Source organism: Loxodonta africana, chromosome 2, assembly GCF_030014295.1.
Source record: "Loxodonta africana isolate mLoxAfr1 chromosome 2, mLoxAfr1.hap2, whole genome shotgun sequence".
Lineage (NCBI taxonomy): Eukaryota > Metazoa > Chordata > Mammalia > Proboscidea > Elephantidae > Loxodonta > Loxodonta africana.
The window spans coordinates 150,561,783-150,584,720 of NC_087343.1; the positions used below are offsets into that span (position 1 = coordinate 150,561,783).

General features: G+C 37.6%; 2 protein-coding genes across 9 annotated transcripts in view; one reads left to right on the top strand and one right to left on the bottom strand.

The window, feature by feature from the left end:
- The window catches only part of PKD2L2 (polycystin 2 like 2, transient receptor potential cation channel), a 51,646-nt gene extending 41,539 nt beyond the window's left edge, over positions 1-10,107 (top strand). Inside the window, exons 13-14 of the mRNA XM_064279704.1 lie at positions 9,354-9,466; positions 9,898-10,107. Coding sequence (XP_064135774.1) covers positions 9,354-9,466; positions 9,898-9,994 — 210 coding nt within the window. The 3' untranslated portion in view covers positions 9,995-10,107. The remainder of the gene's footprint in view (positions 1-9,353; positions 9,467-9,897) is intronic.
- FAM13B (family with sequence similarity 13 member B) overlaps positions 224-22,938 on the bottom strand; it is a 121,333-nt gene continuing 98,618 nt past the window's right edge. For 2 of the 8 annotated variants that reach the window (XM_064276572.1, XM_010590874.3), the window contains 6 exons: positions 21,965-22,048; positions 21,642-21,737; positions 17,352-17,435; positions 17,086-17,258; positions 16,066-16,167; positions 758-13,898 (listed from right to left, as the gene is read on the bottom strand). In XM_064276572.1, the coding sequence (XP_064132642.1) occupies positions 13,775-13,898; positions 16,066-16,167; positions 17,086-17,258; positions 17,352-17,435; positions 21,642-21,737; positions 21,965-22,048 (663 nt within the window). In that variant the 3' untranslated portion in view covers positions 758-13,774. Of the gene's footprint in view, positions 13,899-16,065; positions 16,168-17,085; positions 17,259-17,351; positions 17,436-19,079; positions 20,617-21,641; positions 21,738-21,964; positions 22,049-22,938 lie in introns of those variants that run through there. The other 6 variants (XM_023549318.2, XM_023549312.2, XM_023549315.2 and 3 more) reach the window with 6 other exon arrangements.

Here is a 22,938-nt window from a genome sequence, read left to right on the forward strand (position 1 = left end):
TAGCCAAAAGGTGGAAACAAATGTCCATCAACAGATGAATGAATAAACAAAGTGTGGTATATACACACAATGCAATACTACTCAGCCATAAAGAAAAATGAAGTCCTAATGCATGCCACAACATGGATGAACCTTGACAACATCACGCTGAGCGCAGTCAGTCGCAAAAGGACAAGTATTCTATGCTCTCTTATATGAAATAAGCAAATATATAGAAGTCAAAAATTACTAGTGGTTACCAGGGGTGGGAGGGAAGAGGAAAAGGGCAAGCTTTTGCTTAGCGAGTGTTGAGTTTATGTTAATGGTGGTGGAATGATTTGGAAAAAAAACAAGAATGGTTGCATAACTTGAAGAATGTAATCAATATTACTGAATTGTACATGGGGAAATTGTTGGGATGGTGTGTTTTATGTATATTATCACCACACACACACACACACACACACAAAACTGAACCCAGAAGATATAAAAAGCTTAAACAAAGCTATTCTGAAGAAGAAATAAAATCATCAAGAGCTACCTCCAAAATGAATTGGGCCCAGATGGTTTCACAAGGATAATTTTACCAGATCTTATAAGAGTAAATAATTTTAAGCTATTTAAGCTATTCCAGAGCAAAAAGAAAATGGGAAACTTCCAAATTATTTGTATAAAGTGGGTATGCATTGATTCTAAAAGACTACCAAAAAAAAATACAAAACAAATTTCACTTATAAATCTTGATGTAAAAATTCTAAGTAAAATATTAATAAATTTTCTTTTCTTTTTTTTAACGTGGTCAGATAGGGTTTATTCTCGGAATGAAAAGATGGTTCAAAATTGAGAGGTTAATTAACATAATTCATTGTATCAATAAATCCAAGGAGGAAAAGTTTCAACTTCTACAGACGCTGGATATTTGATAAGATTCAACACACGCTCTTGAAGGGGAAAACAAAACAAAACAGGAATCAATGGTCGCTTCCTTGATATGATAAAAACATTTTCTCACCTCCTCAGCTAGCATCTTACTTAACAGAAAACACTGGACATGTCAGGGACAAGACTAGGATGTATTGGAGGTATCAGCCAAAGCAATTAGGTAAGAGAAATAAATTAGAGGTAAAAGAATTAAAAAGGAAAAGGTAAAACTACCTCTATTTGAGAAATGATTCCCTTTTTCTAAGCATACAATGAACTGAAGAATTACTACAAAAAGAGAATTCAGTGAAGTAGTAGGAAAAAATTTACATAAATATGCAAACATCAACCAGTTTGTTAAAAATTATGACTATAATAGCAACAAAGTAGAAAATCCCCACAAATTAGCAAAACTGTTCAAAACTAAGAAAAGGTAAAATATTCCTTAAAGACACAAAACTACATTTGACCAAATAAAAAGACATACTACATCTATCAGTCAGGGCCTAGTTGAGAAAACAGAAACCACATTACATGTTTCAAGCAGAGAGAATTTACCACAAGGAATTGGTTACACAGGTGTTAGGAAACAGAAAAGGCAAAAAGAGAACCCTGGGCAACTCATAAATAATAACTCTAAGAAGTGGCTACCACTCTCAGGGATAAGGTTATAAAAGGTGGAGTTATCAGAAACTAGAATCTTGGAGAAGGGGCTTGTGGAGCTTTTGCTCAGTCCTCTGTAGCTGCCTCATACTTCTGAGAGAATGTGATGAGTCTGGTCTAGGTATGCCAAACGCAGCTGTACGCTGCACGTTGGAGCCAACCATTGTCGTTTGAGATAACTAATGCTGATAGAAATCTTAAAACAAGACTTTCTCCTTTACCCCCAATACTGGCAGAATCTAACAGAAATCCAGCTGGCAAAGGAATCTGGACAATGTGGTTTGCAAAGCCTGACACTCAGCATCATACCAAAAAAACCAAACTCTGCAGTTAAATGGATTCTGACTCATGGCGAACTTATAGGAGAGGACAGAACTGCCCCACAGGGTTTCCAAAGAGCGCCTAGTGGATTCCAACTGCCGACCTTTTGATTAGCAGCCATAGCTCTTAACTACTACACCACCAGGGTTTCCAAAACTCACTGCCATTGTGTTGATTTGGTCTGAACAGAGTATAAAAAGATAAATTTTTAGAGACATTAGGTAAATAGGCTGCCCAATTAATCTTTTTGGCTATTTAGCACACATTTGAGTGTCCATAAAATATCTCAAACTTCCACCTAATAAGATGAAACTATTCTTTATACAAATAAAGGAACTCTTATCCTATCCCCAAAAAGGGAGAAGCAAAGTCTCAATAGTATCTATCTCTGGGTGATGTTCATACTTCTAGTTGAATCACAATTCCTTAAGATTATTTTGTAATTTAATGTCTAAACTTCAAAGTTCATCACCACCACCATTCCTTAGACAAAATGAGAATGAAGGAATAATACAAATATGCACAGCTGTTAGGCTTTGTTTCTATAATAGGCTGTTGTTGTTAGGTGCTGCTGAGTGGGTTCCAACCCATAGTGACCCTATGCACAACAGAATGAAAACACTGCCCGGTCCTGCGCCATCCTTACAATTGTTGCTATGCTTGAGCCCATTGTTGCAGCCACTGTGTCAGTCCATCTGATTGAGGGTCTTCCTCTTTTCCGCTGACCCTCTTTGCCAAGCATGATGTCCTTCTCCAGAGAACTGATCCCTCCTGATAACATGTCCAAAGTATGTGAGACATAGTCTCGCCATCCTTGCTTCTAAGGAGCATTCTGGTTGTACTTCTTCCAAGACAGATTTGCTCATTTTTTGGCAGTCCACAGTATATTCAATATTCTTCACCAACATCCCATTTCAAAGGCATCAATTCTTCTTCTGTCTTCCTTATTCATTGTTCAGCTTTCACATGGATATGAGGCAACTGAAAACACCATGGCTTGAGTCAGATGCACCTTAGTCTTCAAGGTGACATCTTTGCTTTTCAACACTTTAAAGAGGTCTTTTGTAGCCGATTTGCCTAATGCAATTTGTTTTTTGATTTCTTGACTGCTGCTTCCACAGGTGTTGATTGTGGATCCAAGTAAAACAAAATTCTTGATAACTTCAATCTTTTCTCCATTCATTATGATGTTGCTTATTGGTCCAGTTGTGAGGATTTTTGTTTTCTTTGAGGTGTAATCCATGCTAAAGGCTGTGGTCTTTGATCTTCATCAGTAAGTGCTTCAAGTCCTCTTCACTTTCAGCAAACAAGGTTGTGTCATCTGCATAATGAAAGTTGTTAATGAGTCTTCCTCCAATCCTGATGCCCTGTTCTTCATATAGTCCAGCTTCTCAGAACATCTGCTCAGCATACAGATTGAATAGGTGTGGTGGAAGGATCCAACCCTGATGCACACCTTTCCTGACTTTAAACCATCAGACTAGTTGATATTTATAACTTCCTTCTTCTACCCATTCCACATCATTCCCTTTCCCCACAGCCAAGATCTCGACTGGCTGCTTTTGGGTTACCTGAACCTTCATTAACCCAAAAGCAACCAGCTGAGGTCTTGGCTGTGGGAAAAGGGGGTGATGTGGAATGGGTAGAAGAGGAAGTTCTTCATTGGAACTAATGAACCTTCACTCGTTCAAAATCTGAATCCTCAGTGGTCCTGCCTTTAATAGGATATTACGGTCTCCCATTAATTTTTGGACATGGAACTATTAGAGGCACACCAGAGAATCTTCTGAGTTCCAAATATGGTCCTCCCTGGTCCCATTTTGTAGCAGCAATCCAATTTCCCCTCGGTAATTGGGATCAATCACCCCAATCAGTTGAGTAATGATTACAAGCTAATTTTAAATTTATATGCTATCCTAGAATAGCCACATGTTCTCTTACCTCATGCAATATCACTTGACCACTGATGCTTAGCAGTACCTCGATTGTAAAACTCACATAGGCTTTTTTTTTTAACCACCATCCACCTTCAACAGGCCAAGCTCCTGTCTTAGACTGCACATCAGGCATTCTTTCCCCACTGGTTCAGTAGCATGAAGAATCCCCAATAGCCAAGTGGTAGCCTCAAATTTCCATGACACATCTGTCAGTTTGTTGTACTGCGGTGGCTTGCGCGTTGCTGTGATGCTGAAAGCTATGCCTCTAGTATTTCACATACCAGGAGGGTCACCCATGGTAGACAGGTTTCAGTGGAGTTTCTAGACTAAGACAACAAACAAGAATCTGGCGATCTACGTCAAAGAAAATTGGCCAGTGGAAACCTTAAGGATAGCAGCAGAACATGATCTGATATAATGCTGCAAGATGAGCCCCTCAGGTTGGAAGGCACTCAAAATTGGACTGGGGAAGAGCTGCCTCCTCAAAATAGAGTCGACCTTAATGACATAGATGGAGTAAAGCTTTTGGGACCTTCATTTGCTGACGTGGCATGACTCAAAATGAGAAGAAACACCCGCAAAAGCCCATTAGTAATCGGAACGTGGAATGTACGAAGCATGAATCAAGGAAAATTAAAAGTTGTCAAAAATGAAATGGAACACTTAAAGATCGATATCCTAGGTAGGCATTAGTGAGCTGAAATGTACTGGTATTGGCATTTTGACTGGGATAATCATATGGTCTACTACGCCAGGAATGACAAATTGAAGAGGAATGGCATCGCATTTATTGTCAAAAAGAACATTTCAAGATCTATCCTGAAGTACAACACTGTCGGTGACAGGACAATGTCTATACACTACAAAGAAAACCAGTTAATATGGCTATTAAATTTAGGCACCAACCACTAATGCCCAAGATGAAGAAACTAAAGATTTTTACCAACTTCTGCAGTCTGTGATTGATCAAACATGTAATCAAGATACATTGATAGTTACTGGTGATTGGAATGTAAAAGTTGGGGTCATGGACTGAATTGTCTCCCCCATAAATATCTGTAAATTTAGCTGGGCCATGAGTTCCAGTATTGTGTGATCGTCCACCATTTTATGTGATTTCCGTGTGTTGTAAATCCTATCACTATGGCCAAATAAGATGGATTAGTGACAGTTATATTGATGAGATATACAAGATTAGATTGTGTCTTAAGCCAATCTCTTTGAGATATAAAAGAGAGAAGCCAACAGAGAGACAGGGGAACCACATACCACTAAGAAAGCAGCACCAGGAGCAGAGCACAACCTTTGGACTTGAGGTTCCTGAGCTAAGATGCTCCCAGACCAAGGTAAGACTGATGCCTCCGACCTTCCTTCAAAGCCGACAGAGACAGAAAGCCTACCCCTGGAGCTGGCACCCTGAATTCAGACTTCTAACCTACTGAACTGTTAGAGAATAAACTTCTCTTTGTTAAAGCCATCCACTTGTGGTATTTGTTACAGCAGCACAAGATGACTAGGACAGTTGGAAACACAGAAGGATCAGTAACTGGAAAATATGGCCTTAGAGATAGAAACAATCCTGGAGATCACATGATAGAGTTTTGCAAGATCAACAACTTATTCATCGGAAATACCTTCTTTCAACAACATAAACGGCAACTACACATGTGGACCTCACAGGATGGAATACACACGAATCAAACTGACTACATCTGCAGAAAGAGATGATGAAAAAGCTCAATATTATCAGAATAAGGCCAGGGGCTGACTGTGGAACAGACCATCAATTGCTCATATGCAAGTTTGAGTTGAAACTGAGCCAAAATACAACCTTGAGTATATCCCACCCGAACTTAGAGACCACTTTAAGAACAGATTTGATGCATTGAACACTAATGCCCGAAGACCAGATGAGTTGTGGGATGACACCAAGGACATCATACATGAAGAAAGCAAGAGGTCATTGAAAAGACAGGAAAGAAAAGACCACATTGGATGTCAGAAGATCCTGTGAAACTTGCTCTTCAACATAAAGTAGCAAAAGGAAAGGGAGAAATGATGAAGTACAAGAGCTGAACAGAAGGTTTCAAAGGGCAGCTCAAGAAGACAAAGTATTATAATGAAATGTGCAAAGACCTGGAGTTAGAAAACATTCAGCATTTCTCAAGCTGAAAGAAATGAAGGAAAAATTCAAGCCTTCAGTTGCAATGTTAAAGGAGTCTATGGGCAAAAAAAAGGCATGACACAGGAAGCATCAAAAATGGAAGGAATACACAGTTACTGTACCAGAAAGAATTGGCTGATGTTCAACCATTTCAAGAGGTAGTATATGATCAAGAACCAATTATTCTGAAGGAAGAAGTCCAAGTTGCACTGAAGGCACTGGCAAAAAACAAGGCACAAGGAATTGACAGCATACCATATAAGATGCTTCAACAAACAGAGGCAATGCCAGAAGTGCTCACTTGTCTATGCCAAGAAACGTGGAAGACAGCTACTTGGTCAACTGACTGGAAGAGATCCATATTCATGCCCATTCCAAAGAAAGGTGATCCAACAGAATGTGGAGATTATTGAACAATATCACATGCAAGAAAAATTTTGCTGAAGATAATTCAAAAACTTTTGCAGCAGTACACTGGCAGGGAACTGCCAGAAATTCAAGTCAGATTCAGAAGAGGATGTGGAACGAGGGATATCACTGCTGATATCAGATGGACCTTGGCTGACAGCAGACAATACTAGAAAGATGTTTACCTGTGTTTTATTGACTACATAAAGGCAATCAACTCCATTGATCATAATAAATTACAGGTAACACTGCAAAGAATGGGAATTCCAGAACACTTAATTGTGCTTATGCAGACCAAGAAGCAGTTGTTCTAACAGAACAAGGGGATACTGAGTGGTTTAAAATCAGAAAAGGTGTACACTAGGTCATATTCTTTCACCATACCTATTCAATCTGTATGCTGAACAAATAATCCAAGAAGCTGGACTATGTTAAGAACAACACAGTATCAGGATTGGTGGAAGACTCATTAACAACTTGTAATATGCAGATGGCACAACCTTGCTTGCTCAAAGTCAAGAGGACTTGAAGCACTTACCGATGAAGATCAAAGACTACCGCCTTCAATATGGATTATACCTCAACATAAAGAAAACAAAAATCCTCACAACTGGACCAATAAGCAACATCATGATAAATGGAGAAAACACTGGAGTTGTCAAGGATTTCCTTCTACTTGGATCCACAATCAATGCCTGTGGAAGCAGCAGTCAAGAAATCAAACGTTACATTGCATTGGGCAAATCTGCTGCTGCTGCAAAAAAAAAAAAATCCATTAAAGTGTTAAAAAGCAAAGATGTCACTTTGAGGACTAAGGTGTACCTGACCCAAGCCATCGTATTTTCAATTGCCTCATATGCATGTGAAAGCTGAACAATGAATAAGGAAGATTGAAGAATTGATACATTTGAAATATGGTGTTGGCAAAGAATATACCAGGGACTGCCAGAACAAACAAATCTGTCTCAGAAGAAGTACAGCCAGAATGCTTCTTAAAAGTGAAGATGGCGAGACTTCATCTCAGTTATTTTGGACATGTTATCAGGAGGGACCAGTCCCTGGAGGACATCACACTTGGTAAAGCAAAGGGTCAGCGAAAAAGAGGAAACCCTCAAGGAGATGGACTGACACAGTGGCTGCTAAAAATGGGCTCAAACATAATAACAACTGTGATGACAAAGCAGGACTGGGCAGCGTTTGGTTCTGTTGTACACAGGGTAGCTACGAATCAGAATTGACTTGACAGGTACCTAACAACAACAGTCTCAAATTCTTAGTCGATGGAACTACTATTGTGCCCATTGGTGGAAGCATGTTTAATGTAAGGGTCTGTTTCTTTGGACCTCCCCTACCACCAAGTATTCCATCAAGGTTCAGTCAGAAAAACAGAAATCACTCTAGGTAGTGCAAAAGAGAGATTTACTACGGAGAACTAGTTTCTGAGGCATTGGAGGGCTAAAAGAGCCAGTGTGTAACACAAGGTAATCCAGAGACAACTGCAGAAGGCAACTACCATCTCTAAGGTTAGGGTTAGGGAAAAGTTGGGGGTGACCAGAAGCTACTAGCTTGGAGGAAGTGCCCCTACGGAGTTGATGCTCTGCCTATGAGGAAAGGTATGATTTTCCTATGAATATCAGGAAAGCTTCACAGAGAAAGTGATGCTTGAGATGAGTCTTTTGAAGGATAAGTAAACTTCGCCAGTCTGTACAGCCCATATTAATACCTTCGCATTAGAAGTCATTTAGAAACAGTTTTGGAGTCTACCACTTTTTTAACACTACATTAAATTAGTAAATCTGTCAAAACAAGAGTGCTGTAATATGTCCAAAATAAAATTAGGAAGAGTGAAAGCCACTCTTTCCTGCTTCAGGTATGTTGGTTTAAAGAAAGGTATGATACAACACAATTGGTTTCTCTGACCAGAACAGTACACATTTATCAAGCAAACACAATGTCTTAACTCAGGCATCACTGTTTTCTCTTAGGAAGGTGATCAGAACCCTTATACACAGGGCTTCACTTTGCTACCTGCATTATTGCTGAAGCAGGGCAGTATCATACCCTGACTTACCAAGATGCTTTTGGGTGCACTGCCTTCTCTTTGCCTCTTTTTCTAGGGCTGTCCCTATTAACTTCCACAATGTGCAGGGCTTTTTTCTGAAGTTGGGAGAAAGGTATTTGGACACTGTGAGTGAGTGGTAGTGAGGACAACGCATGGCAAGGACTATTTAGGATCAGAAAAGGCTGCAGCAATAAGAATATTCGTATGTGAGGAGCTTATTTTTGGGTATGTGGACAGATTGAGGAAACCCTGGTGGCATGTGGTTAAGAGCTACTGCTGCTGACCAAGAGGTCAGAAGTTTGAATCTGTCATATAGGGCGCTTCCTTGGAAACTCTATGGGGCAGTTCTATTCTGTCCTATAGGGTCACTATGAATTAGAATCAACTCGACAGCAATGGGTTTGGTTTGGTTTGGACAGGTTGGAGTACACAGGTTCAATAACCAAAGGCAGGAGTAACTAAAGACAGGAGGTACAGGGTTGTCAGGTAGAACAGCAGTAGTCTGACTAAGCAGCAGCTGGGAAGGCAAAGAATAGCTACAGGTTTACTTTGAAGCCTATTTGCTTTATTAAAGTGCAGAGGTATGAAAAGATGTCTCCACCTTGGCAAAGTGAATTGACAAAATTAGGAATAAATTCAGCCAGACATGGAGAAATGAAGAGGCAATGAAATAAGCTGGCATTAGGCGAAACGGTTCTGACACCAAGTCTTCTGAAGTGACTTTGCTAATGCATAGACCTAAAAACCAGGCAGAGCCAAAAGCCAGTAGAGCTCAAAATCAGAGGCCTGGAAAGTAGAGTAGTTTAAAATACTCAACCCTGTGATGCTTGTATGCCAAAGACTTGAGATAAAGAAATTATTTAAAGTCACAGCCTATTTTTTTCTTCTAACTTGACAGGAGATTCAAAGTGCAGAACAGATGAAAAAATGGAAAGAGAGACTTGAGAAAAAGTATTATTCTACAGAAACTGAAGATGACTACCAGCCTGTCACTCAACAAGAATTTCGAGAGTAAGCACTTGTCCTAACCAGGGTATTATACCATAATATAGAGGTTGGGGAAATGAGTCACACATTATTTTCCTGAACCCAGAACCTTATTCTGTTGAGATACCACTTTTTTTTTCTCTTTTTTACCCAATTTTAAAACTGAACAGAAAGCAGAAGATTGCATTTGATTAAATGTTAAGGCAACAGTGAGACCAATTTTATTCTTCTCCAAGGAACTGCAATTTATATTTGATACGTACAGCAGATATTCTTCTCCATAGCTTTAGAATATTAGATCCATAATTGGCCACACTAAGCATGTTAGAGGAGCTTACAACACTATCTTCATGCTTAAGGCATTTAACAATAGGCACCAATAACATGCTGTCCCTCTTTAAACAAGAAAGAATATTACTGATTCATTCTCTACGTCCTTCTAAATTACCTTCTAGACTCTTCTTATATGCTGTGGAACTGGAGAAGGAATTACACTATGTCAGTTTAAAACTAAACCGAATGATGAGAAAGTTTTCAGCTCTACAAAACTGAAACAAGTGGAGGTGAGAATCTGCAATGCAATCATTGAACATCTCTACAAAGATATATTCATGTATTGAACTATTCATCCTCATTTTAGGCACACTTTAAGGCACTATCCTCAGGGTCAATGTTAATCATCAAATGATTTCCAGGGATGAAGCACCCCTGAGTGGGACCCACTATACAATCCATACATATTACAACATACTTCCAGGGTATGCACACACTGACACACAAAGAATACTATAATGAGATTTATTATTAAATTCTAGGAATGTGAAGGGAAAGTACAAAATAATGTTGCTTATAGTTCACAGGACAGCTCTCTTGCTAATTAATCGTTCAATAAGTAGGGAGAGAAAAACAGTTTCCTCATAGTTACACAGGATGTAAAAGATCTGCTAGTACTCTCAAGTGCATCATGTTCTGCATTCCTTTGGCAAAAGATAAATTAATAAATGCTTAAGATTCTGGAAAACCAATATATACAACCTCAAAGAAATAATCTCACCTCCAATGTTCCCAGTTTTAAGTCTCCTGGAAAAAGAGTGTAGAACAAACTCCCCAACCACCTATAGAAACTTAACCAATATCTTTAAAATGGAAATTCATCTATACAGTTTTTATAGCAGTGCATTTAAAATTTCCCAAGTGTGCTTTCTAAACAAACTACTTTAAAAGCAAAATATATTAAAAAAAAAAAAATCAGGAGTATCAGGGCGTAAGAAGTTATATTTGAAAAGTGTAAAGGAGGATGCTGCAAGCATCCTGCTTGGCTAGTTGGAAAGCTGTTTTTGGAAATTGGAAGGAAACTTGTATTATTTCTACAGGCTACATATGCCCTCTTACAATAGTCACATGGAAGCTGGTAATAGGGAACCCAAGGTCAAGAAGGGACAGTGCCGACATGCTGTGGGGTTGCTAACCATTGTCAGCAAGTAGTATGTGTACTGTTTAAGGAGAAACTAGTGTGTGTTCTGTAACCTTCACCTAAAGTACAATTAAAAAAAAAAAAACTACAATGAGATACCATTGCACCCCAACAAGGCTACCATATTTAATCCCTTCGCCCCCTAAAAAAGAACAGTCACATGTTCTCTGAGCCCAAGCAACATTACTTGACCATGGCCCTCAACTTCCACATTAATGCTTAATATTACCTAGATTTTAAAACTCAAATAGAGGAATTTTTTAATCACTAGCCACCTTCAATAGGCCAAACTCCTGCCTTGGAGATTGCACATCAAGTTTTCTTAGTAGGATAATTCCCCACAACAAGAAATGCTGACTGTCCTCTAAATCTTCTCCCTAGATGGCCGCAAAGGAATCAACAAGGTGGCCTTTCCCTGCCTTACCACTCTCCAGAGCTGCAGCCAGTCCCCAAGTGGTTTAGTAACCCTGGTCCCCCACCCATGGTCCCTGGTTGAGGTAATTCAAATAAACCTTAAGAATATTAAGGCAAGGGAACACTTGAGGTCTCCATTCTTTTTCTTTTTAACATCTAGGGGAAAAACAAAAACAAAAAAACATTTACAATGACTTAGAACATTAAAGATTAAGTTTTTTATTATAAAAGTCTATACAATGAAGTGCCAGACACAGCAATGCAATTACACTGGTGGACATATATATCTATATATTATTTGTATATAGATATACAGTTTTGACTTGTACTAAAGTAAAACTACCACAAGTCGCCTAATTCTACCACCTACTGCTCAACTATGACACACAATACTGTCACATAGCATAAGTGCTGCCATGCCACTTTTATCTATTCTACTTAACAGTCAAACATTAACATTGAATAACAAACATCATGAAGCAGCTGTTAATTTTAAAATGAAACCAGTCAGGTCACTGACTTATAAAAATATGGTACTCATATAGATTTAAGCATTATAAAGAAGGAATATATTATTTAAAACATTTAAATAGTGCATATGGACATTTCTGCATGTGGTATATAAAACACATTCATAGAAAACAATACACAGTGCACATTAAATCTGATGTCTGAATACACTTCTGTCAAGAGACTGAAAGAGATTAACTGAAATGTACACTGCATGATGGATTCAAATCAAAGTGATACATCTTCTGGTGTTTTCAGTTTTACTTTTCCAGGTATATACTGTGAATAACCTAGCTATATCAAAGGAAACCATGCAAAAAGGGCTGGATTTAGTGCTTGTTTTATTCCCCAACTACCCATTGACTACCACTGGATTTTCCCTCCCCCCCCAAACGGCATTGCACACACGGGTGAAATGTGAATTACTAAAAACACTATTTATTATCAAGCTACTTCATGTGCTTACTATGTAATAGTGCCAGAAATCTGAGGTTCATGCTTCCCTCACGTTATTAGAGGATGTTGCAAAAGTCTGTTTTTATGTGGAACAAATTGTTAATATCAATTAGTAAGAAAATCGTGCATAAGTCACTGCATGCAAAACATGGCCAGAGTCAAAATGGGACACTCATCAAAGAAGCACCAGGAAAAAAAAAAAAAAATAACACTTAGATTAAGCCTGACCAAAATCTGCTATTAATGACTACTAGCACAAATAAAGTCACCATTCTGTGAAAGCAATTAGCAGAATACTAGTAGAGTACCTGAAGAAAAGCCATGCAAAGCCAACGAAAAAAAGATATGCTTAAAGTACATGTCAAGGGGCATACCACTACACGTCCTGTAACCAGCTGCTCTGAACAGTATGTGACTTGAGCAAAAGGGTGTTTTTGCATGGATTTTGCTGATTAAAAGGAAAACAACAACAATGCAACCCCCCTGAAGGTACATGTAAAAAATGTAGTGGTATTAGCCCTTGTTAAGAATAAATTTACTTTAGGCATAATGATTATTTTGCCGATTCAGGCCCAGTTGATTGATCATACAAATCTGAGCACCAACACACTTCCTATATACTGACATGGCTATTTTCTCACTTATCTGGAGGTGGATGGGGGGAACAATGCAGATCTGATCCAGACAAATCACATCACCACCAGCTGATACACAGTAACTGAGAAAACAAACAGTAACTTAAGTTCCATAGGCAGCATGTGATATGATTCAGTTCTGTGTGTGATGTGTGGTATATATTTTCAATACACTAAACAAGGTCACTTTTTGGTCTACCCACTGTTATCTTCATCCAGAAGATGTGTGACCACTGAATTATGAAATTTTGCTAACATACTACCTGTGACAAAGTGTCATTTTGGGAATTGAACAGAAAGGTGGTTCCATAGTAGGACTTGAAATTTCAGTCTGATTTTGGTTTTCTAGGAAAAGATAGAACACAGTTGCATATGCGCACTTTTATAGGCTTTTCTTTCAAATTTTCAGTCATTCTGTAAGGAAAAGGCAACCGAAGACTTCAGTATGATGTGAAGATTTTCCTCTCAATTTTCTTCAGTAATGAAAAGAACATAATAAAGTTGGTAATAACAACAAAAAAAAAACTTGTATTTCCAAAGTTCTTGAAGTTGAAAGGATGAAATTCTAGTCTTTTGGGAACAGGATGTATCTGTAGTACAAAACAACGAAAGAAACTGCATTTTTACTAAAGGTGGAGAGGACAGTCTGTGGTTAATATGGAACATCACTTACGCTCCCTTGAGAGGGCCTACTTACTCTCCCATCATTTCTTTAGTCGCACCACAACTAAGTACAAAATGAAATTCTCTGAGTGCCTGACAAAATGAAATCAAGTACTAGCCAAGAACACATGATGGTAGCTTCAGGGAATAAACTGATTTGATGATGTTTTAAAAGATGTTTTATATGGATTTTGAAGAATCTTGTTTGCTGATAAGAACTTCAAGAAGCCTAAGTTTGGCTTTAATTTTCTTGTATTCCCTGTACTCCTCAAGCACTGGAACACGATCCTCTTTCTGGGCATTCCTAAAGGAAAAAAAGAAAATGTTTAACATTCTAGATTATCTGGAAAATAAAGACCCACAAGTCGTCCAAATGTAAGACACAAAGTTATCAAATACAAGTTCAAATAAAAAGCTGCTCCACAAAAAAAAAAGACCAGGGTTCACTGATGTGGGTGCCACAGTGTTAGGGTGTGGATGGAACAACAGGAAAAGAGGGGGAAAAAAAAAAAGATTATTGGATTAATATCCCCACCCTCAAGGAAGATTCTTAAGATACTGTTTTTGATGGATTCTTCTATAGATAAAGATTAAATAGTATTATACTTCTTATCAGTGATCAAGGTAGATAACTGGAGATAACCAAAATATTTTAATAAGACATCCACTGCTAGGCCCAGCCACGTTTGTCAGTATATATTAGATGCTGGAGGTCTGCAACTGGTCATTTCATAGATTTAGTTAATTGAAATGTAGAAGTAAAACATCTTGCTTTACTCAAGCAAAGAGTTTTCCCATCTTATATTAATAATGACCCAATACAATCCAATTTAATCACTGAGTAAAGCATCAAATCATTGTAACTATGAGTAAAATTTTCTTACAATAAGACAGAAGGTACTCGGAAAATGCAATCCTGCTCTTGAGATTTCTGAAACATATATGCCAGCCTACATAGGAGACTCTCAAAGTAGAGGAAATTATATTACTATTTTTAAATTGGCTTGGTAAAACCACCCAGTTTTGAAAAAAGTTTCTGAGTCCTGAGATCATTTAACCCTCATTTCTGAACTGGAATGTATTCTTCTTACTTTTAAAAGAGCCTAGCATTTTGTAATAGCCATTGTGATATGAAGATTTTCCTCTCAATTCTCTTCAGTAATGAAAAAATAATAATAAAGTTGGTAATAACAGAAAAAAAAAAACTTTTATTTCCAAAGTTCTTGAAGTTAAAAGGATGAAATTCTAGTTTTCTTGGAACAGGCTGTATCTGCATCCTATCCCAAGGGTCCATCACCAGATGAATGAATAAATAAAATGTGGCACATACATATAATGGAATACTACTCAGCTATGAAGAGAAGTGAAGTTCTGATATGTGCTAAGACATGGATGAACCTTGAAAACATTATGCTAACTGAAATAAGATACAATAGGACAAATACTTGTATGATACCATTTATATGAAATATGTAAAATAGGCAAATGCATAGAGATGGAAGTTTATTAGCAGTTATCAGGGGCAGGAGGAAGGAGGAAAGAGGGAGTTATTGCTCAAAGGGCACTGAGTTTCTGTTGAGGATGATGAAAAAATTTTGGAAATGTTTATGTGATGGTTGCACATCATGGTGAATGTAATTAATGTCACTGAGTTATACACATAAAAATGGTTGAAACGGCAAATGTTTTGTTATATATATTTTACCACAATAAAAAAATAAATAAAGTTTATTAGTAATTACCAGGGGCTGAGGTAAGGGAGGAATGGAGAGTTATTACGTAGAGTATGGAGTTTCTGTTTGGGGTATAATGAAAAACTTTTGGAAATAGTGGTAATTGCTGCACAACATGGTGAAATGTAATTAATGTCACTGAATTGTACACATAAAAATGATTAAAATGTCAAATGTTTCATTATATATATCCTACCACACACACACAAAAAAGAGCTCAGCTGGGCCAACCAGTTACTAGATAAAGGCACATGCCAAAGTATATTATGAGGCCACAAGGACTGCCACACTCTTACTACACACCTTGGAAACGGGCAGCCTGGAATGACCCAAAATGCAGCCCAAGCAGCAAAGATATCAGTATAAAAATTAAGAATCCAAAGTAGCTGAAGATTTCATTCCTATTATGGAGGCCTTTCTAAAAGGGAGAAATATCTTGTTTTGCAACCTTCCTACAAGATGAGGATGTAGAATTAAAAAAAAAAAAATCACTGTCACTCAACTAGGCTTCCCCTAAAACAGCCCTGAAATATTTTATAAGATATTTTTACTCCAGCTCTGACTTTTTCTTGACATTAATAGCAGGGCTTCAGCACACAGAGGAATTTTTTTTTTTTCAATGCTAACATCCTTATATGCAGAATTTATGCCTAATCCTCTGTGTTCCATTATTTTAACATATGGGCACCTGTAAACTAAGAGAGAATGACAACTCAATTTTGGAAATGTCCAACAAACCTTCCATTTTGTTGATAAAATGCTTCTTCAAATTCCCGTAATGTTTTACGCAGTTTCTTTTTCTCAGCTCTGGCTTTCCAAAGTTGTTCCAATAATTCAGGCCTAAAAGTAAAATGGGGAGGAAAACATTGAAAGCTCACTACTGATTCTTTATATTCTAGCTACAAATTAAAAGCAGCTTGGGAGCTCTTAGAACATATCAGTGCCTATGCTCTACCACAGATCAATTAAATTAAGAGCTAAAAGTAGCACTCAGCATCAGAACTTTAAAAAAAAAAAAAAACTTCCCTCCTGATTGCATAATGCAGCCAGGGTTGTGAACCACTGTCATAGACCACACAGTCCACAGGTAAAGAAGCTGATATAGAGCAAACTAGTAAGTAAACTTTCAGCTGGTTCCTGCACTTTGTCAGGCACCAAATGTAGAACTTTAGATTAAAAAAAAATTTTTAAACACTATATTAAAAAGGAAATGGGAATGAAAACAGGTATTTGAAAATCACATTTTTAAAAAAGGGTATATCTCTTGAGCATTGTATTAATTTCCCTCAAGTGCTCAATTATTTAACATAGACTCTCTTGTTATAATAAACTTTATTATACTATATAGGTATATATGTATATATATATGTGTGCATATGTATGTGTCTGTGTATATATACACACACACATATACATATATATACATACATACATATATATAGATATATATATATAGATATCTATATATAGGTTAAGACCTTGGCTGCTGACTAAAAGGTTGGCAGTTTAAATCCACCAGTCACTCCTGGTGAAAATCCTATGGGGACAGTTCTACTCTGTCCTAAAGGGTCACTGTGAGTTAGAATGCGCTTGGTTTCTTTTATATATATATACATATATATATATATATATATATGTATGTATGTATATGTATATATGTATTTTATATATACATATATAAAAACCCAACCCAATGCATAAAATACAAAATGTAATACATTTTATTATACAAATAAAATCCTAAACCAGCAAACATACATAGAAGCCGCTCGAGTACTTGACAGTCGGAGATCCAGAGCCAATTTTTCCTGGTTTTCTTCAACATCAGATTCTGAGTTTTCCAATGAACTTGAAAAAGACTGTGCCTGAACAGCAGTTTTCAAGATATCGCTTAACTCAGATGACAGACTGACACCATCTTCTTCTTCTTCCTAAAAAGATATCCATGCAGAGAATCAAACAGGCCATGACTTTCAATTTTCCCTTAGGAAAGAGATCAGAGAATGACTTATTTAAATGATTACCTTGATTTCTTCAAAAAAATGTGCAGTTTCTCCTTCTATGATTGGCTGTAACATCTGTCCCCTTCGCTTGGTGGATGGAGATCCCTGTAAAAACCAACAAGACAAATGGCTTACATTGTTAAGTATTTCAAGGGTTCAGTGGGAAAACTTAATAAATTTTTGCTTTTATTTCCCTTTCTACGTTTGCACAGAGTAATATATGATAATTTATGTCTAAATAAGTCTTAAATAACTAGTTCAATGAATATTTTTAAAAGTCTAAATGATATAAAGCATTATATACAGTTTAACCGCAAGCGTTTTTCTTTTTATCAGCAGCTTTCAACTTTTTTTGGTCTAAGGACCTCTTATACTTTTTTTTTTTTTTTAATTACAGCCTTATTGGCGTAACTCACACACTATAAAATTTATCCACTGAAATTAAAGCACGCACTTTGGTAGTTTTTAGTATATTCACAAGGCTGTGCAAACCATCACCACTATCTAATTCCATAACATTTTCATCACTTCAAAAAGAAGCCCCATACCGATTAGCAGTCACTCTCCATCTGTCTTCTCCCCTCAGCCCTTGGCAAATACTATTTTCTATCTTTTGGGGTTTCTCTATTCTGGACATTTCGTATAAATGGAATTATAGAATATGAGGCCTTTTGTTTCTGGCTTCTTTCTTTTAGCACAATGTTTTCAAAGTTCACTCACAGCATTTATCAGTACTTCATTCCTTTATTTTTTTCCCCTTCATTTCTTTTTATGGCTGAATAATATTCCACTGCATGGCTATACCACATTTTGCTTATCCATTCATCAGCTGAGGGACATTTGAGTTGTTTCCCACTTTTTTGGCTATTATGAATGATGCTACTACGAAAATCTGTGTACCAGTTTTCGTGTGGGCATATATTTTTAATTCTCTTGGGCATATGCCTAGGAGTAGGAATTGCTGCTCATATGATAACTCTATGCTTAGCCTTTCGAGGAAATGAGGAACTGCTCTTCCAAGTGGCTGCCCCATTTTACATTCCCACCAGCAGTGTATGAGGGTTCCAATTTCTCCACATCCTCCCCCCCATTTGTTACCGTCTGTCTTCTAACACACATGGGGTCATGGTGAGTCGAAGCTAACTGACACCAACTGTCTAGTGGGTATGAAGTGGCCTCTCAATGTGGTTTTGATCTGCAGTGCCCTAATGAGTGATGATGTTGAGAATCTTTTCCTGTGCTTATTGACCATTTGCATACCTTCTTTGGAAAAATATCTACTGGAAACCTTTTCCCACATTTTAATCGGGTTGTCTTTTTTTTGCTGTCAGAGTCCTTTATAAATTCTGGATACAAGTCCCTTATCAGATATATAATTTGCAAATATTTTCTCCCATTCTGTGGCTTGTCATTTCACTTTCTCAGTTTTAATGAAGTCCAATTTATTTTTTCGTTTGTTGCTTGTGCTTTTGATGTCATATCTAAGAAACTATTGCCTAATCCAGGACCAAGATCACAGAGATTTACTCCTATGTATTCTCAGAAGGGTTTTTACTTAATTTTTGTATGTTATGAGGTAGAGGTATGTGGAGTTTACATTAACTTGATTTCTGAGATAATGCCTTAAAAAAAAAAAGACTTGGAATTTCTCTAATGGTTTAAGTGTCCTCTGTAAGGACTCCAGACCTGACAGGTTATGCCAGAGAGGAAACTCTGGGGTAGAGGACTGGCCAGGCCAGAAGGACGTACCTCGTGATGATTACCTCATGGTGGCCAGGCCAGAGATGCCTGCCTCACAGTGCCTCATGGTCATCTCGTGATAGCCACTGACTTCAGGGGAATGGGGCTGGAATTTGTGTTACATAACGAGACTCCCAATAAACACTCTGAACACAGAAGCTCTATATTCGGAACGCTCCCAGACTTCACACTGTGTGTCTCTTCCTTATACTGATCCTGCTTCATATACTCTATTGTTGTCGTTGTTAAGTGCTGTCAAGTTGGTTCCAACTCATACCAACCCTATGTACAACAGAACAAAACATAGCCCAATCCTGTGCCATTTCCACAATCATTGTTGTGCTTGAGCTCACTGTTGTACCCACTGTGTCAATCCATCACTTCGAAGGCCTGTCTCTTTTTCACTGACCCTCTACCAAGTCCCTTCTCCAGGGACTGATCCCTCCTGATAACATGTCCAAAGTACGTGAGATGAAGTCCTGCCATCATGCTTCTAAGGAGCATTCTGGTTCTACTTCTTCCAAGACAGATTCGTGCGTTCTTTTGGCAGTCCATGGTATATTCAATATTCTTCGCCCACACCATAATTCAAAGGCATCAATCCTTATTTAGTCTTCCTTATTCATTGTCCAGCTTTCACATGCATATGAGACAATTGAAAACACCACAGCTTGGGTCAGGCACACCTTGGTCTTCAAGGAGACATCTTGGCTTTTTAATGTTTCGGGAGATTTGCCCAATGCAATGCGTCATTTCATTTCTTGACTGCTGCTTCCATGGATGTTGACCATGGATCCAAGTAAAATGAAATCCTTGACAACTTCAATCTTTTCCCCATTTATCATGATGTTGCTTACTGGTCCAGTTGTGAGGATTTTTGTTTTCTTTACGTTCAGATGTAATCCATACTGAAAGCTATAATAGTCTTTTGATCTTTATCAGTAAGTGCTTCAAGTCCTCTTCACTTTCAGCAAGTAAGGCTGTGTCATCTGCATAACGCAAATTGTTAATGACTCTTCCTCCAATCCTGATACCATGTTCTTCTTCATATAGTACAGCTTATTGGATTATTTACTCAGCATACAGACTGATTAAGAATGGTGAAAGGATATTATTAGATTTATTAGAAAGCTGCAATTGTTAAGTACAGCACCTTCCATGAGCTCTGTAGTCATTCTAGCAAATTATCAAATCTGAGGGAGTAGTATGAACCAGCAGGTCAGAGGTGACGGAACTGGGAACCCCTGAGCTTACAGCTGGTATCCTGAGAGGCTAGAGGAAACCCTCAAATTTGTAGCCAGAAGGTCAGGCGTGAGACAGGCTAGGAGATCCCCACCAAGCTTGTGACAGTGGGAAAATCCCAAACTTGTAGCCAGCAGGTCAGAAGGGTGGTGTAACGGGATCACCCAAGTTTGCAGCTGGTGTCTGAAGTCTTAGGCCTATTTGGCAGTCTGGAAGACTGTGTCTTTTAGCTTGTGAGATGTGGCCTAGCTTTGGGTGGCCAGGGTCAGAGAAAGAAGTCGTACATGGGCAGCCGGTGTCAGAACTAAAGAGAAGGAGTGGAAACATGAGGATTTGATTTATGTTGGTTATAATCCAACTTCATTTTTTGCATGTGGATATCCAGTTGTCCCAGCACGATTTGTTAAAAAGACTATTTACTCTTTCCTGACTGAACGATCTTGGCTTAACAATAACCTTCTGAACTCCAAATATATCCCTAAGGTAGATGGTCATATTTAAGAATCCATAGAAAAGCTTCCTAGAGACTCAGTTTTCAAAGACAAACTTGTGGGATTCTAAAATGGTTTTCATAAAGAACTTCAAAGACTATTTACACTACTATGGAATTATGAAAATGGCAGTGATGCCCCAAAGTACCTTGCAATCAAAAGGATAATATTTGTATTAAATAAACTGTCTTGTGTGAGAAGAATACATTATTGCACAGGATTCCTTTCAAAGAAAACTGATTCTATCTACATAAAATAGTTATGTAGATAAAATCCTATCTACATAAAATTGCTCTAAATTCTAGGAGCAATATGAAGCTTTTTAGCATTTCAGATTTGTCCTATAAAGGCAAAGACATATAGAAGTATCAGCTTATGTTATTCTGCAATTAAAGGAACATCTTTATGATGGCCATCACAAATTGATGGATTTTTAAAGACATGAAGTTAAATAGAAATAGGCAACAAGTCTGAAAAATGGGGTTTTAAAATTCTTCTGCCACATACAAACTAGGTGACCTTGGGTACATCACCACCTATCTGAACCTCAGTTTCATCATCTGTGAAACAAAGCTATCATCTTCCACCTCTTGTAACTTAACCTGGCAGACTTTAACGATAAAATGATACATAAAAATGCTTATAATGGTGCCTAGAATATAGGAGGCACTTACTATTAGTTTACTGTTCTTTTAAGATCAGTAACTTGATCTTACACATACAATTTTTTCTACCTTGGCTATATATTTCTCCAATATACCACCATAATTTCCTTTTTTTTTTTTAAAGAGCACTCCTTGGTAAACAAACTAGATAAATACATGTTTGTTTTACTTACAAGGACAGGAGTGATGCTAGCTCTTGTTAGCATCTGCTTTACAAGTCTGTATCTATCATAGAGAGGTTTAACAATGTGCCTTTCTTCCCTGGTCACCTGGGACAAGAAAAAAGGAAACCAACTAGTCATTAGAAATCTAAAATGTCCAAAACATCAAGCAAGATGAATTTTCCCCCAATTTCTAAATATCTATTTTAAGTAAGTAGGCAATCTCCAAGTGTAGAAAACAATGCTTTATGTAACAGCTCTGAAGAACAGCACAGAAATAATTCATGTTCTTTTTTGTGATAGCAATTCAAATCTCTTTAGAAGACAGGCATTACCGGCCTTCCATGTTGACTCTCATAGTATAGAAGACTTTTCTGGAGAGACGTTTTCTCTTCTACCAAATGGTCTTTTGTCATTTTCTGGAATTAAAAAAAAAAAAAAACTCCCATTGGCACCATTATTATTAACCTCACTCCCACAATGTAAATAATCAGGTCGAAAGGGTAGCACCTTACCAGCCCAGCCCAGGTTAATACAAATGTATCTTTTGCTTATGAATTTGTAGGTGACATTTTCTGGAGTCCTGTAGAATCCATCCTTCTACTATGTAGGAACCAACCCCCTCTGGTGGCTAGATTATTTTATCTGAATACATTATGAATACTGGCTTTGTGAATACTGGCAAGTTACTTAACTTCCTTGTGTTCAATATCTTAATCTGTAAAATGAGGGTATTACATTCTCTGTCACAGGGCTCTAATGAGGACTAAATCAGTTCATAAATGCAAAATATTTAAAACTTAGCACACATAAATAAATGCTTGTTATTTTATTTAATCCTGTCTTTTCTTAGCACCAAGACTAATGGACACACACATACACAGAAAATATACATGCATACACACCACAGGTTTTATAATCTAATGTTTCTCCTAAACTACCAAGAAAACCTGGCAGCAGTACAGTGGATAGATCCCGGAAAAAGCCCAACAATGTTTATTTGTGACCTTGAACTGTGAGGTGGGAAAAGGAGCTGTTCTAACATGAAATTTAGAAACAAAAGAAATGTCAAGGGCAGGGGATTCTATGGCTTCAGTTTCCCTTCATCTGGGTTGGCACTTTCTTTACACTATAAAACTCTTCTCAAATATTTTCATATTCTAAATGGTAGAGTAGGGAGGACTTCACAAACTTACTTGCTTATAGAACCTTCCCACTTTGTTCCATAGGATCACCTATTAGGATGCCAATGAACCACTACACCAAATCAACTCTCTACGTAGTCCCAGGAATTTAATATCATCCTGTC